The sequence below is a fragment of the Electrophorus electricus genome, chromosome 2 (assembly GCF_013358815.1).
Source record: "Electrophorus electricus isolate fEleEle1 chromosome 2, fEleEle1.pri, whole genome shotgun sequence".
Taxonomy (NCBI): Eukaryota; Metazoa; Chordata; class Actinopteri; order Gymnotiformes; family Gymnotidae; genus Electrophorus; species Electrophorus electricus.
This window is the reverse complement of record NC_049536.1, coordinates 27170899-27183973: the sequence shown is the minus strand read 5'-3', so window position 1 is coordinate 27183973 and position 13075 is coordinate 27170899. Positions and strand designations below refer to the sequence as shown.

At 36.6% G+C, this 13075-nt stretch overlaps 1 protein-coding gene across 1 annotated transcript in view; it reads left to right on the top strand.

Annotated features, from left to right (window-relative positions):
• ttn.2 (titin, tandem duplicate 2) overlaps window positions 1–13075 on the top strand; it is a 162632-nt gene that overhangs the window by 67870 nt on the left and 81687 nt on the right. Inside the window, 21 exon segments of the mRNA XM_035536460.1 lie at window positions 1146–1229; window positions 3288–3356; window positions 3549–3599; window positions 4037–4105; window positions 5384–5428; window positions 5738–7369; window positions 7804–7848; window positions 8245–8640; window positions 8752–9021; window positions 9103–9378; window positions 9481–9620; window positions 9720–9846; window positions 9986–10252; window positions 10344–10610; window positions 10755–11018; window positions 11110–11249; window positions 11329–11455; window positions 11554–11820; window positions 12036–12302; window positions 12435–12701; window positions 12806–12945. Coding sequence (XP_035392353.1) covers window positions 1146–1229; window positions 3288–3356; window positions 3549–3599; window positions 4037–4105; window positions 5384–5428; window positions 5738–7369; window positions 7804–7848; window positions 8245–8640; window positions 8752–9021; window positions 9103–9378; window positions 9481–9620; window positions 9720–9846; window positions 9986–10252; window positions 10344–10610; window positions 10755–11018; window positions 11110–11249; window positions 11329–11455; window positions 11554–11820; window positions 12036–12302; window positions 12435–12701; window positions 12806–12945 — 5210 coding nt within the window.

Genomic DNA, 13075 nt, shown 5'->3' with positions numbered 1-13075 from the left:
TTTCTTGTTTCTTATACTGAATTTGTGTTGAGCAAACTCAAATCAGTGCAATCTGAAGCATTGTCTTTAACTTGAATATCCTTTCAAAGGCCAAGAGCCTTCCAAGAAGCTCGAAATCCCTTCAAATTTACCTACACAGAAAAAGGAAGTGAAAGAAGAGACAGGATTGTACTGGAAAGACTTTGTTCCTGTCCCAAAGGTAGATGGCCATAAAAGACAGACAGAAATTGTTAGTCCCAAAAAAGATGTCAAACAAGAGGGAATTACTCAGAGGAAAAAGATCACTCCTGCTGTCAAAAATGAGAAAAATCTGGACATCCTCAAAAAGACAGAAGCAGATATTTCTCTTGCTAAAAGTAAAATTATTTTAAGAAGCAAAGACATGAGTCCTTTACCTACAGCAGAATGTAAAAATGAGGCACCAATAAAGAGAGAAGTTACTGAAGTTTCTGAAAAACATTCCCCTGTGCCTAAACTAGAAAAAGAAGAAATTAGTAATGAAAGGTGGGAAGTTGTTTCACCTACGAAAGAACAGATGGAGGTAGCACCAGTGCCTGAAATAGAAGAAAAGGTAGATATTCTACATAAAAAAGTACAATTAGTTATACCTTCTAAAGAAGAAGAAATGGCACCTCAACAGCTGAAGGTAACTCCTGTACCTAAAACAGAAAAAAAGGAAGATATTTATCTTACAACTTCAAAGAAAGAAGAAATAGTGTCACAGAAGAAAGAGGTAGCTGTGGTACCTAAATTAGAGAAAAGGGCAGATATTTTGTGTCAGAAGAAGGATGTTGCGGAAATGTCTGAAGAAGAAGAACTGCTGCAGAAAAAGTTAAAAATTCCTCTGCATAAAACAAGAGTGGAGGAGCACATCCTACTTGAAAAGAAAGATGATTATGAGCCTCACAAATATGCTAGTCCTACAAAGGAAAACAAACAAGAACTTTCCTACAAAAGGACTCCTGCAGAAGGTACAATAGCAATAGTTATTAAATAATACTTACATTATATTTCTTAAAATTCTTTATCGCTCCCACTTCACATAGTCTTTTCACTCGCTAGAGTGAATTCTTAAATCTAAATCAATATTACTTTCCTATACACCTTTCTTAAGATTCAACCTAATGTAAATGTAATGTTTTAAGTTTATCTGGAACCTACAGAAGAAGAGTTGGCAAGAAAACTTGTTGCAAGTTTTGTCCCACCAAAGGTGGATGACCAAGCTGAAGGTACATAATCTTAAATGTCCTTCATCTTTTTGTATCCTCTTTTAACTGTCATTCTTTGCTCTTATGCCTTGTCATTTCTTATGCTTCATGCAAATGTCCCCACTGGTGAAATATGTTATTTAACACAAATATTGCTGTATCTTTTAGTAATATGGTATGAAAAAGAGTATGCATTATGGGGAACAACAGGAATTTTGACTTTGATCATAAACTAATTTCTGGACTGTAGCAAAACTATGTGCAGTGTAAGGTCTTAAACATTTTTAAATATTATATTTCACAAACCTCTTTATTTTTTCTGCTACTACATATTCGTACTACTTATATCTTATATCTCATGTATCTCAGAGTGAAAGTGCAAGCTAAACTTTAGAGATTTCACATAATTTTTCCATTCACTTCAATTATATTGAAAAAAAGTTCCTTTTAAAGATCAACATATCTAGAAGATTTCTTGTGAGGGAATATGCATTGTGGACATTGATGAATCTCGAATACCACAAAGGGACTTAGTTCTATGTAGAATATTTAATCAATGATTAAAAAACATGAATAAAAGAGCATAACAATAGGAAAAGTAGCAGTTATTTTAACAGAACCTTTAGAAGAGGGTTCAATAACTGAAACTGTGCAAGTGTCAAGAAAGGAATATATAACCATCAAAATGACAAAATTATTCCTTAAAAGAGATCACAGAAGTTCAGTACTCAGATATTCAGACCGATCTTTATTATCTTATAGTGAAAATAAGAAAAACAACACCTAAGGAGAGTATTAATTTTCATGTCTAAAACTGAATCCAATAAATAAGACTGTGGTTCCACAGTATTTCTTCTCCAGAGGAAAAAAGTATTAGATTTTTATTGAAGAAACAGAGATTTCCTTACAAAGTGCATTTTTCACCTAAACATGTAGATAATACCCTCATTGACAAGTTTGTGAAAACTAAAAAAATTGGATTAGAAAACACAGCAATAGAAAGTAATAATCAGTGAAGCTTCTTGTTCCTCTGAAAGCATCTTTCATCAGAATAAACAACACTATATCCCTACAGGAACAAAACTATAATCAGAATATTAAAATCTAGGTATCTCAGTCATACCCAACATTTTGATAATTATTACAGAAAGTTGTATTATTGAGATTTAACACCCTAAACAGAAACAGAGCCTGAAATAGACTAAATGTGTGTCATTGTTGTTCCAGGAGTCTTATTAAATTGAGATAAAAAATATTTACACATGACTATACTGTAAGGTCTGCTAAGAAGATTATACATAAAAAAATCTTCTCATTCTACAGACGACCTAAAAGACAGGAGTCTTTATATTGAAGAAGTACCATTGCAAACAGTAGCAGTAAGTTCTCTAACATCAACAGAAGAAATTATTCCCTCACATGAAACCAGAGAAATATCTAAAACTGTTAAAGGCAAAACTAATGATGTCAAGGAAGATTCCTCCAGTAAACCTTGGATGCCACTTCAGGCACTCAAGGATGTATCTGAAGATGCCACATTCCAACAAACACAGCAATATCCATACCATCAAAAGCTTGCTCATGGCTATGAGGGACACTCTTTGGACAGGAAAGAAATGGCTTTAAATGGGAAGCATTCATCAAAGAAGGATCTTATACCACAACTCACTACTCTTCCTATAGCACCCATATTGAAAGGTATGCTCTGGTGTGCTTTTTGTATTAAACACTCTTATAACACCTCTTATGCACTCTTAAAACCATGCAGCAGTTTTGGGTATCGCACCCACCTCTTGTATATCTGACTTTGTACTTTCGTTTTTTTCAGTGTGACTCAACCATGGTTCATGCACTTTTTAAATTTTCTCTTTTTTGTGGCGAGTTGTGCCACTTGAATGCAAAACTTAGCACTCTTTGTTCTCAAGTGCCAGAATGTGTGTTCCTTTTAATGTCTGTATGTTGTCATTCACTTTATTCGTGTGACATTCTATATGCTAGAACAGCCAGGGGATTCATAAACTAATGTATACATTTAAAGAAAGTGCAAATGTCTAACATTATATGTGCAACATTCTTAAGTGCCTGAAGCAGAGAAGAAGCCTCTCCCAGAAAAGGCACCTGAGAAAAAAAAGGAAGTTGCTCCCAAAGGTACAAAAATACTGTTAATATTATTTTTCTTATAATTTCCTCTTTTCTGTTGATATATGTTTTGATGTTTTGTGTGCTTCCTTTTGGTCTTCTATCTGTGTATTTGCTTGCATGCCTTTTGCTGTGCTATATGCTATAGTTTAAAATCTTTTCAAATGTATGACCTTATAACGTGGCCATGCTTTTCAACAGTTGAAAAGAAACCATCTCCAGTACCTGCAGAGAAAATCTCTCCAATTGAAGGTACTTTTACATGTCTGTACTGACTCTTATATGTTCTTAATGCTGTATATGTAAATATTGTCTGTCATGATTGCTTATTACCATTGATTCTTTACTTTATAAAAAGCTGTACCCATGTCTTTTATGTACCTTTCCTTGTATATATATATATATATATATATATATATATATATATATATATATATATATATATATATATATATATATATATATATATATATATATATATATGTGTGTGTGTGTGTGTGTGTGTGTGTGTGTGTGTAGTCTGTATATACTATGTTGTGTACAATTATATCTGTATAAATGACTGACAGAAGCATGTCCATGAAATGGCCATGTAGACTAGTCTGTCTTTTCATTCTACTAATGGAGTCTTAATTAGGTCTTAATGGGCTCTTAATCAACATAACCATCCTCACCGTTTTAACCCACAGTTGAAAGAAAAAAAGAACTACCAGAGCCTGCAGTAAAGCCACGAGAAAAGGAAATTTCTCCTGTTGAAGGTAGTTGTGATATTGTTTTGGTATCAATAGTGATGCTCCACTTATCTATTACCCTTAAATATTTGTGTCAGTTATGTTATTGATGTTGTTTGCTGTGATGCATGTTTAAGCCTTATCTGAGACACTGAATTCTACTTAAATTGTCTGTTGTTTTAAATATCTCATATGCTTGGCTTGTGTGATTGTTTCTTGGAAAGTTCTTCTTGATTGCTCTTTATATCAAAATATGGATAGACTGCTACAACCACAGAACCTCCACTTGACCCACCAATTCATACATGTCATCCAATATTAAATGTGATATTGACCAGCTACACAGATGAAGATGTCCTTATTAATCATCATTTTGGAGTGACTCTTAGTAGACTAAATTTAATGCAAATATCCTGTTTCTGCATGTGCGCAGCCTCGATAGAGGTTTAAAATATTCTTATGTCACTATAATTATTCTGAAAGCATCTTAAACTGAATGTTTCTTTTAAGTTAAAGAGAAGAGTCAGAAGACTGAAGATAAACATATCATTAAGACTAAGGATGAGAGAACATTGCCTATACAAGGTAGCAGACCAAGCAGAAGTCCAGGAACCCATTAGATTACCTTGCTTAACAAATAACTTATACTTGATATTCTTGTGATCTTTCTCTGACAATTCTTTGACATCTCTTTGAAATTACTTTGAAGAATTTAAACCAGAGGAGCATATATTACCAAAGGCCACTCATAAAGAAGAGCAGACACCCCTTGGCCAGCTTATTCAAGGTATTAAAAGAGGAGTATCTTGAAAATTCAAATTAAGCACATTTACATATATTGCATTATCTTACATGTAAAACATATCTTATGGGTAAGTAACCCTTAAGTCCAGTGTCATGTCAAAGGACTGACATGAAATGTATTTTCCTCCAGTGAGAGGAGACCAGTATACCTCTTCTTGTCTTTCTTCCGGAGTGTCATTTTTTAACCTCACTACTATAATGCAATTTCCAGAGTTTAATGAAGTTCTATCCATCCATCCATCCATCCATCCATCCATCCATCCATCCATCCATCCATCCATCCATCCATCCATCCATCCATCCATCCATCCATCCATCCATCCATCCATCCATCCATCCATCCATCCATCCATCCATCCATCCATCTGTTTCATTCAATACCAATCAAAGCTAATCTTAATATATACAACTATAGGCAATATACATATTTGTCTCCATTTTTAAAAATGAACAATACTTTCATTTATGTCTGACTTTTTTGTGGGTATATTTTTAAATCAGATGCTGAAAAGGGACCTGTTGCAGCACCTGCACCTGTAAAGAAAGGTATGATAACACTGTCCTGAATGCTATCCTTTACATCATGTTCAAATTCTCTAAGTTTGTGATTTGCAGTATGCAGCTTAAACTGAATCTTTTAGATAGTTAATGTGTTGTTACTGTGCTTTCTGTATAGTGGTGTTGTCTTCTGTTGTATTATGTCCTCTTGGTCTTTGTTTATGTTGTTTGTCTTTTTGTAATTTAGTTAAGTCAGGGAATGTGGACAAAATGTTGTTGTGTTTGGTGTGATGTGTTTTAATTGTATATGTGTAGCCTTTGTTTGTTGTGTAATGTGCTAAATTTTCAAATCTAAAGGGAAACCTCTTAGTAAGGAGGAAGAAAAACTAGAAATGCCAACTCTAAAGCCAACTAAAAGGATATCCAAAGACAAGGAGGAAGAACAAGAAATGTTGAAACTGAAGAAAGTTCATAAGCCTCCACCAGAAAAGCATGAAGAAAGCGAAAAGGTCTGTGCTGAAGCAGTCACAGGGGTTTTAATTACTGACTCTTATGAAGCTGAAATGTACTTTGAGAAATATGAACGAATCAAGAAACCTGAAGAAATAAGACCTGAAAAGGACAAAAAGGAGCCAGTTAAACATGCTCAAGAACCAGAGAAGATGAAACCAAAGGAAGACAAGGAAGAAAAGCCTGATTTGAAGAAAACAGTCAAGATTCCAAAACAGGGCACAGCTGATGAGCCAGACCTGGCTCTGAAGAAAGTAAAGAAATTACCATCTGAAACAAAAGAACCAGAAACAGTGAAGTTAAAACCTTTTGAAAAACCTAGAAAACCAGAGCTTGAACCAGAAAAAGACACTAAAAAGGAATCAAAAGAGAGAGAACCTATATCTTTTGGAAGGGAGAGAGAACCTGTTAGTTTTGAGAAAGGTGAACGATCTCGGAAAGAAGATATTCCGAAAGAGCCAGAGGTTCCTCCCAAAATAGTGGAGCCTTCTAAACTCCAGGAAAAGAAACCAGATGAGGCTGTATGTAAACCTGTTGATAAAGATAAAAAAGGTGAAATGCTGGACACACCTGATACACCATCATGGAAAGGCAAGAGAATCCCCCAAAAAGATGAGGAGCCTGAGAAGGTTCAGCTAAAGCCATTTGCAAAAAAGCCTTCAGCTGGCTCACCTGCAGAAAAGGAGACTCCTGAGCCCAAGGAACGAAAGCCTATAAAAATATCACCACCAAGTAAACTGCCCAAGGATGGAATTATAAAAGAACCACAAGCTCCTGTGAAAGAAGATGAAAAGCATAAAATACCTGACAAAGAGTTTGATAAGAGACCCGATCATGTACCTCAAGAAAAGGAAAAGAAGGAGATTCCCAAAAAAATAACTCCTGTGAAAAAGGATGTGACTCCAAAGCAGGAAGAGAAGAAGCCTCTAATAACCAAAAAAGGTAGTTTACCCAAGGAGCCTGAAAAGAAAGAAGAAATTGTACTTAAACCTGTTGAACTGGCAAAAAAGGGTTTAGAACCCAAAAAGACTCCTTCACCCAAGGTTGACCAAGGAAAACCAATTGAATTAACTCCTGTGGCTCCTGTGGAGAGGAAACCAAGTGGAACTGTGGCTGTGGCTAAGAAACCACTCCCTGAAAAGGTATCGCCCAAAGACTTAATTGAAGCTGTTACCCTGAAAAAGGTACCTAAGAAAGTTTCACCTAAGGAGGAAAAGACCAAAGAAACTCTTCCAATAAAAGGAAAAGGAGAGACTCCTGTAATTAAAGAGCTGTCCCCTACAGCTGTAGAGATGAGAAAAATCTCAACCCAAATGGAAGAAGAAGTATTTGAAGAAGAGATGATTGAGGTTGGAGATGAGGAAGAAGAGGAGACCTGGGGATGGGAGTTGGCTCCTCGTGATAGTTATGGCTCTGAAGACTTAAAGTATTTGGAAGAAGATGCACTTGAGACTCCAGGGATACCAGGAGGTAGACGAGGTGAGAAGGAGACTATGGCTCCTCACCAATGAATGTCTTATTTCCCCTGCTCCGGAATTCATCCTTTTTGTCACCTGAATAATTTTCATACCCATCTTCATGTCCATGATTAAAAAAGTTTTAAATCTTGTCTTCATCTGTGTTAGTCTTCATTGTGGCATGTTGTCTTTAACGTCCTCTCATCTTCTTAAATGTTTTCCCATACAGTGACATAAAATTTAACAACGGGGGTCACTTTTTTACATTCTTTACTTACAATTTCATTAATTGATGGCATGATTGTTATTATCCTCATAAGCAATTCCCTCTTGTTAATATTGTTCTCACATTTCCCTCTGTGATGTTATTGTTGATAATACATATAAACATATTAGTTGGTAATGTGTATATTTAATCTCCATGAATTGGAAATGATTTGTGATGTGTTTGTTCAGAGGGAAAACCAAAAGAGGAGGTGGGTAGAGGGAGAGGTTTGACACGTAAGTATTTTCTGCAGAGACTTTATTCTTTATCCCTGTACTTTTTTTTTTTGCACTGTTCTTCTGCTTATGGCTTTTGACATAAAACTTTTGTTTTAAGCTTTATTCTTCTGATTTTATTATTGCATTTGAAACCTCCATAGTTGAACCCATCCTACATTCATTTTTGGCTCTGATTGTTTCTGCTGCTTAAATTTATGCATTCTTCCTATTATTTTGTTTTGCTACTCATTTTGTCTTCCCTTCTTTCATCCATTAATTCATGTCAACTAAGATATAAATACTTGACCTTTTCAGATCCCCAATGCTATTATCTCTACAAAAAAATACTGACCTTTTTATTTTGTCAGTCATAAAAAGTGCCACTGAAAAATTCAACTTCTTTTCAAATTACAGCAAGGCAAACTCCCTCACCTGGTGAAGTTGGACGTAGAAAGGGTCTAAAACCCGGCGCGGGTGGTGAGAAACCTCCAGGAGAGGCATTTGGTTTCCAGCTCAAGGCTGTCCCTCTGAAGTTTGTGAAGGAGCTTAAAGACATAGTGCTGCTGGAGGCTGAGTCAATTGGATCATCTGCTGTATTTGAGTGCCAGATTTCACCTTCTACTGCCGTTACATCATGGATGAAAGATGACAGCAACCTGAGAGAGAGTCCAAAGCACAAGTTTACCTCTGATGGCAAAGACCGTAAACTGGCAATTATTGATGTCCAGCTCTCAGACACAGGAGAATACACATGTGTAGCCAAGCTTGGAAATAAAGAGAAGACCTCTACTGCCAAACTTATTGTTGAAGGTAATGCTTTATCTATAAGACAGGAGCAGGTTTTTGTACTTCTGGGAAACGTTCTGATAAATTGAATATCCTAAAAGGTTACTGAATATAGTCTGTAATCCACTTTTACAGAGTTGCCTGTGCGATTCACTAAGACCCTGGAGGAGGAAGTTTCTGTGATAAAGGGACAACCAATGTATTTGACCTGTGAGTTAAGCAAAGACAGGGATGTGGTCTGGAAAAAGGATGGAAAGCCACTCTCAGATATTCCTGGCAAGATAGCCATCAATGTAATTGGTCTGCAGCGTGCACTGACGATTCAAGACTCCAATGATCTTGATGCTGCTGTTTACACATGTGAATGCGAGAACCTCCAAACCCAGTCAAATGTCAAAATTACGGGTATGTAAAAGTTAGCAAATTGTTTTTGTATCTACCTAAACTGGCATACACCATTTACCTTATACTTTTTTTAATTGATAGAAATCATTAGAGACTGGTTGGTGAGACCACTGAGAGACCAGCATGTGAAACCAAAGGCCACAGCTACCTTCAAGTGTGAGCTCTTCAAAGACACTCCCAACTGGAAGTGGTTCAAAGGAGATGAAGAAATTCCTACCGAACCCACAGATAAGACTGAGGTTAAAAAAGAAGGAAAAGAAATCACATTGAGCATAAAGAATGCTCAGCCAAATGATGCTGATGAGTTTGCTATTGAGGTGGAAGGTCGGAGATACCCAGCAAAACTCACGCTTGGAGGTGAGTGACATCATTATAATTCCTCTCTCAATTTCCCTTTAGTGTTTACAAGCCATCACTTGACATTATTCTTTTGTTTTTTCTTATAAATTGATTATGCAGAGCGTGAAGCTGAGATTCTGAAACCTCTGGCTAGTGTGGAAGTGGTGGAGAAAGAAGAGGCCAGCTTTGATACAGAAATATCAGAGGATGATGTGCCTGGGGAATGGAAACTTAAAGGACAGGTTCTTACAAGATCACCGGTAAGATAAATGCACAGTTTGAACATGGGTGAAGTATAATTTTTTACACAATGATTTTGTGAACTTGAACTTGACCTTAATATTTTTTTCCTTTTTAAGACTTGTGATATTAGGGTAGATGGAAACAAACGGTTCCTTACTCTGAAAAATGTTCAGCTTGATCAGGCTGGAGAAGTTACTTACCAAGCCCTGAATGCCATCACTAGTGCAATGCTAACAGTCAAAGGTATGTTACGTAAAATTAAGAGGGAAAATAATTAAGTAAACCTTGCACCATGCATATGTGAATGCATAATAAACTTTGTTAAGAAGCTGTGAGCCAGATTTTTTATTTTTTTTTGGATAACCTATATTTAAATCCACAGAAATTGAAATGGACTTCACAGTCCCACTGAAGGACGTTACAGTTCCTGAAAAGAAACAGGCAAAGTTTGAGTGCAGCATCACTAAGGATGTGCCTAAAGTGTTGTGGTATAGAGGATCTGATATTGTAATATCAGACCAGAAATACGATATCATTAAAGATGGAAAGAAACATATGTTGGTCATAAACCTGTGTGAATTTGAAGATGAGGGCGATTACTCTATAGAGGTTTTGGGTAAAACTTCAACAGCTAAACTGACAGTGGAGGGTAAGTCATGGTTCAAGCCGTTGTCTTCTGTCTTTGATTCGAAACTAGATTAAATTTCACTTAATTTAACTGAACTAACTATGTGTTAAAGGTATGAGGCTGAAGTTTATTTCGCCAATGTCGGATCAAACTGTGAAGGAAGGTAAAACAGCTTTGTTTGAGGTTGAGCTGTCTCATGAGAATGTGCCAGTGACGTGGTACAAAAATGAAACAAAACTGCATACGAGCAGAACAGTGCTTACCCATGTTGATGGAAAGAGACATATATTAGAACTCAAGGAGGTCACTCTAGATGATATTTGCCAAATAAAGGCAGAGGCAAAAGGAATATCAACTACAGCAAACCTGACGGTGCTAGGTAATGTTTTATGGGGTTTTATTTTCTTGTACTTGTGTAAAATTGTACTTATTGTGCTGTTTTTTTTCTCTGTTGCTACACATGTCAGCAATGGAAGCTACTGCTTGTAAATGCATTTGAGCTCACTGATATTTCTGTTTTCAGAGGGAGATGCCTACTTTACTGTTAAATTGCAAGACTACACTGCAGTCGAAAAAGATGAGGTCATTCTTGACTGTGAGTTGAGCAAAGATGTTCCTGTGAAGTGGTTCCATAATGAGATGGAAATTAAGTCCTCTAAGATGGTTTCCATGAGGGCAGAAGGTAGAAGGAGAATCCTAACCATTAAGAAAGTGGCAGACAAAGACAAGGGCCAGTATGTCTGTGACTGTGGAACAGACAAAACTTTGGCTACCATGAATATTGAAGGTATGTGCTGAATTATAAGTAAATAAGCAAAAGCATTGCTTATTGTATTGTGTGATTTTCAAACCTTCAATACCATTACCATTTTGTGCAGCTCGCGACATCAAGGTTGTTCGACCCATGTATGGTGTTGAACTTTTTGATGGTGAGACTGCACGTTTTGAAGTGGAACTGTCAGAGGATGATGTCCATGGTCAGTGGAAACTTAAAGGAGAAGTTCTTGTTCAGTCACAGGTAATACTAGTCATGATCATTGTGGACTTTTACCAAGCAAAAATATTGTTGGTTATATTAAATTACCTTATGTCAACAGGATGTCGAAATCATTGAGGATGGAGCTAAACACATTTTAACACTGTACAACTGCAAAGTTCCCCAGACTGGCGAGGTTTCATTCCAGGGTGCCAATGCAAAGTGTTCTGCAAATCTGAAAGTGAAAGGTAATTGTACATTCTTCTTTGTACTGCTTATGCCATGCCACTGAGTGTGGATTAAGTGTGGATTAAGCTTTACCTACTTCTTATCTTTTTATTCACAGAACTCCCAATTACCTTCCTAACACCTCTGAGTGATGTGCAAGTGTATGAGAAAGACGAAGCAAGGTTTGAGTGTGAAATATCTCGAGAACCAAAGACCTTCCGTTGGCTAAAGGGAAGCCAGGAATTGAAGGCTGATGATAAATTTGAAATCCTCTCAGAGGTTAAAAGGCACACTCTAGTTGTCAAATCTGCAGCCTATGAAGATGAGGCCAAATATATGTTTGAGGCTGAAGACAAGAGAACCTCTGGCAAACTCATCATTCAAGGTCTATACAACTCTTTTGTAATTAGGTTGAGGTTTGATTCATTCAGGTTTCCAAATAGCAAACATCTCTCTCTCTCTCTCTCTCTCTCTCTCTCTCTCTCTCTCTCTCTCTCTCTCTCTATATATATATATATATATATATATATATATATATATATATATATATATATATATGTATATGTATGTATGTATGTACATATATCTTCTTCTTCGTAGGCATTCGTCTTGAGTTTGTCAGACCCATCAAGGATGTTACTGTGAAGGAGCGTGAGACAGCAGAGTTCCGCATTGAACTGTCACATGAGAAAGTTCAGGTCACGTGGTACAAAAATGACGTGCGTCTGCACCCGAGTAAAGTGGTGCACATGTCAGAGGATGGCAAGATCCATACTCTGTCCTTCAAGGAAGTGTCCATTGATGATACCTCTTTAATTAAAGCCGAGGCCCTTGGGAAAAGCTGCGAGGCCATGCTTACTGTTCTTGGTGAGTAAGGAAAGATGCAATATTCAAAACATGACAGAATATTCATGACATGATGGAATATTCAAGACATGCTACTCAATAGTGTTGGTAAAACCTAAGGATAATTTTATGCCTTTTTTTTACAATCATTAGAGGGAGAAGCTTACTTTACAACCAAGCTTCAGGATTATACAGCCGTTGAGAAGGATGAGGTGGTGCTGATGTGTGAACTGAGCAAGCCCACTGCTGAGGTAAAATGGTTCAAAGATGGCAAAGAGATCACTCCATCAAAGAATATCCTCATCAAGGCTGATGGGAAGAAACGAATTCTAATAGTTAAGCGTGCTGACAAGAGCAATATTGGCGAGTATGCTTGTGACTGTGGCTCTGACAAAACAACGGCAAAGCTGAATATTGAGGGTATGTGCTTTTCTTTATAAATCTTCCTTTGGATTCTCTTACATTTAACAATGGACTTACCAATTGATTTATTTCTTACTGTCACTCTCATAAAACCCCTGCAGATCGTGACATTAAAGTGGTCCGACCACTGTATAGTGTGGAGGTCACAGAGACTGAAACTGCTCGCTTTGAGACTGAGATCTCTGAGGAGGATGTGCATGGCAACTGGAAACTCAAAGGAGATGCTCTACACCAGTCTGCGGTAATTTTTATAGTCAGAAACTGTAAATCAGACCTTTAATTAGGAGTCATCTTTAAGATATTTTTTGAAAGTTGAGATTGTTATAAATGCTTTGTATAAATATAATGGTTCTGCTTTATCTCATGTTATA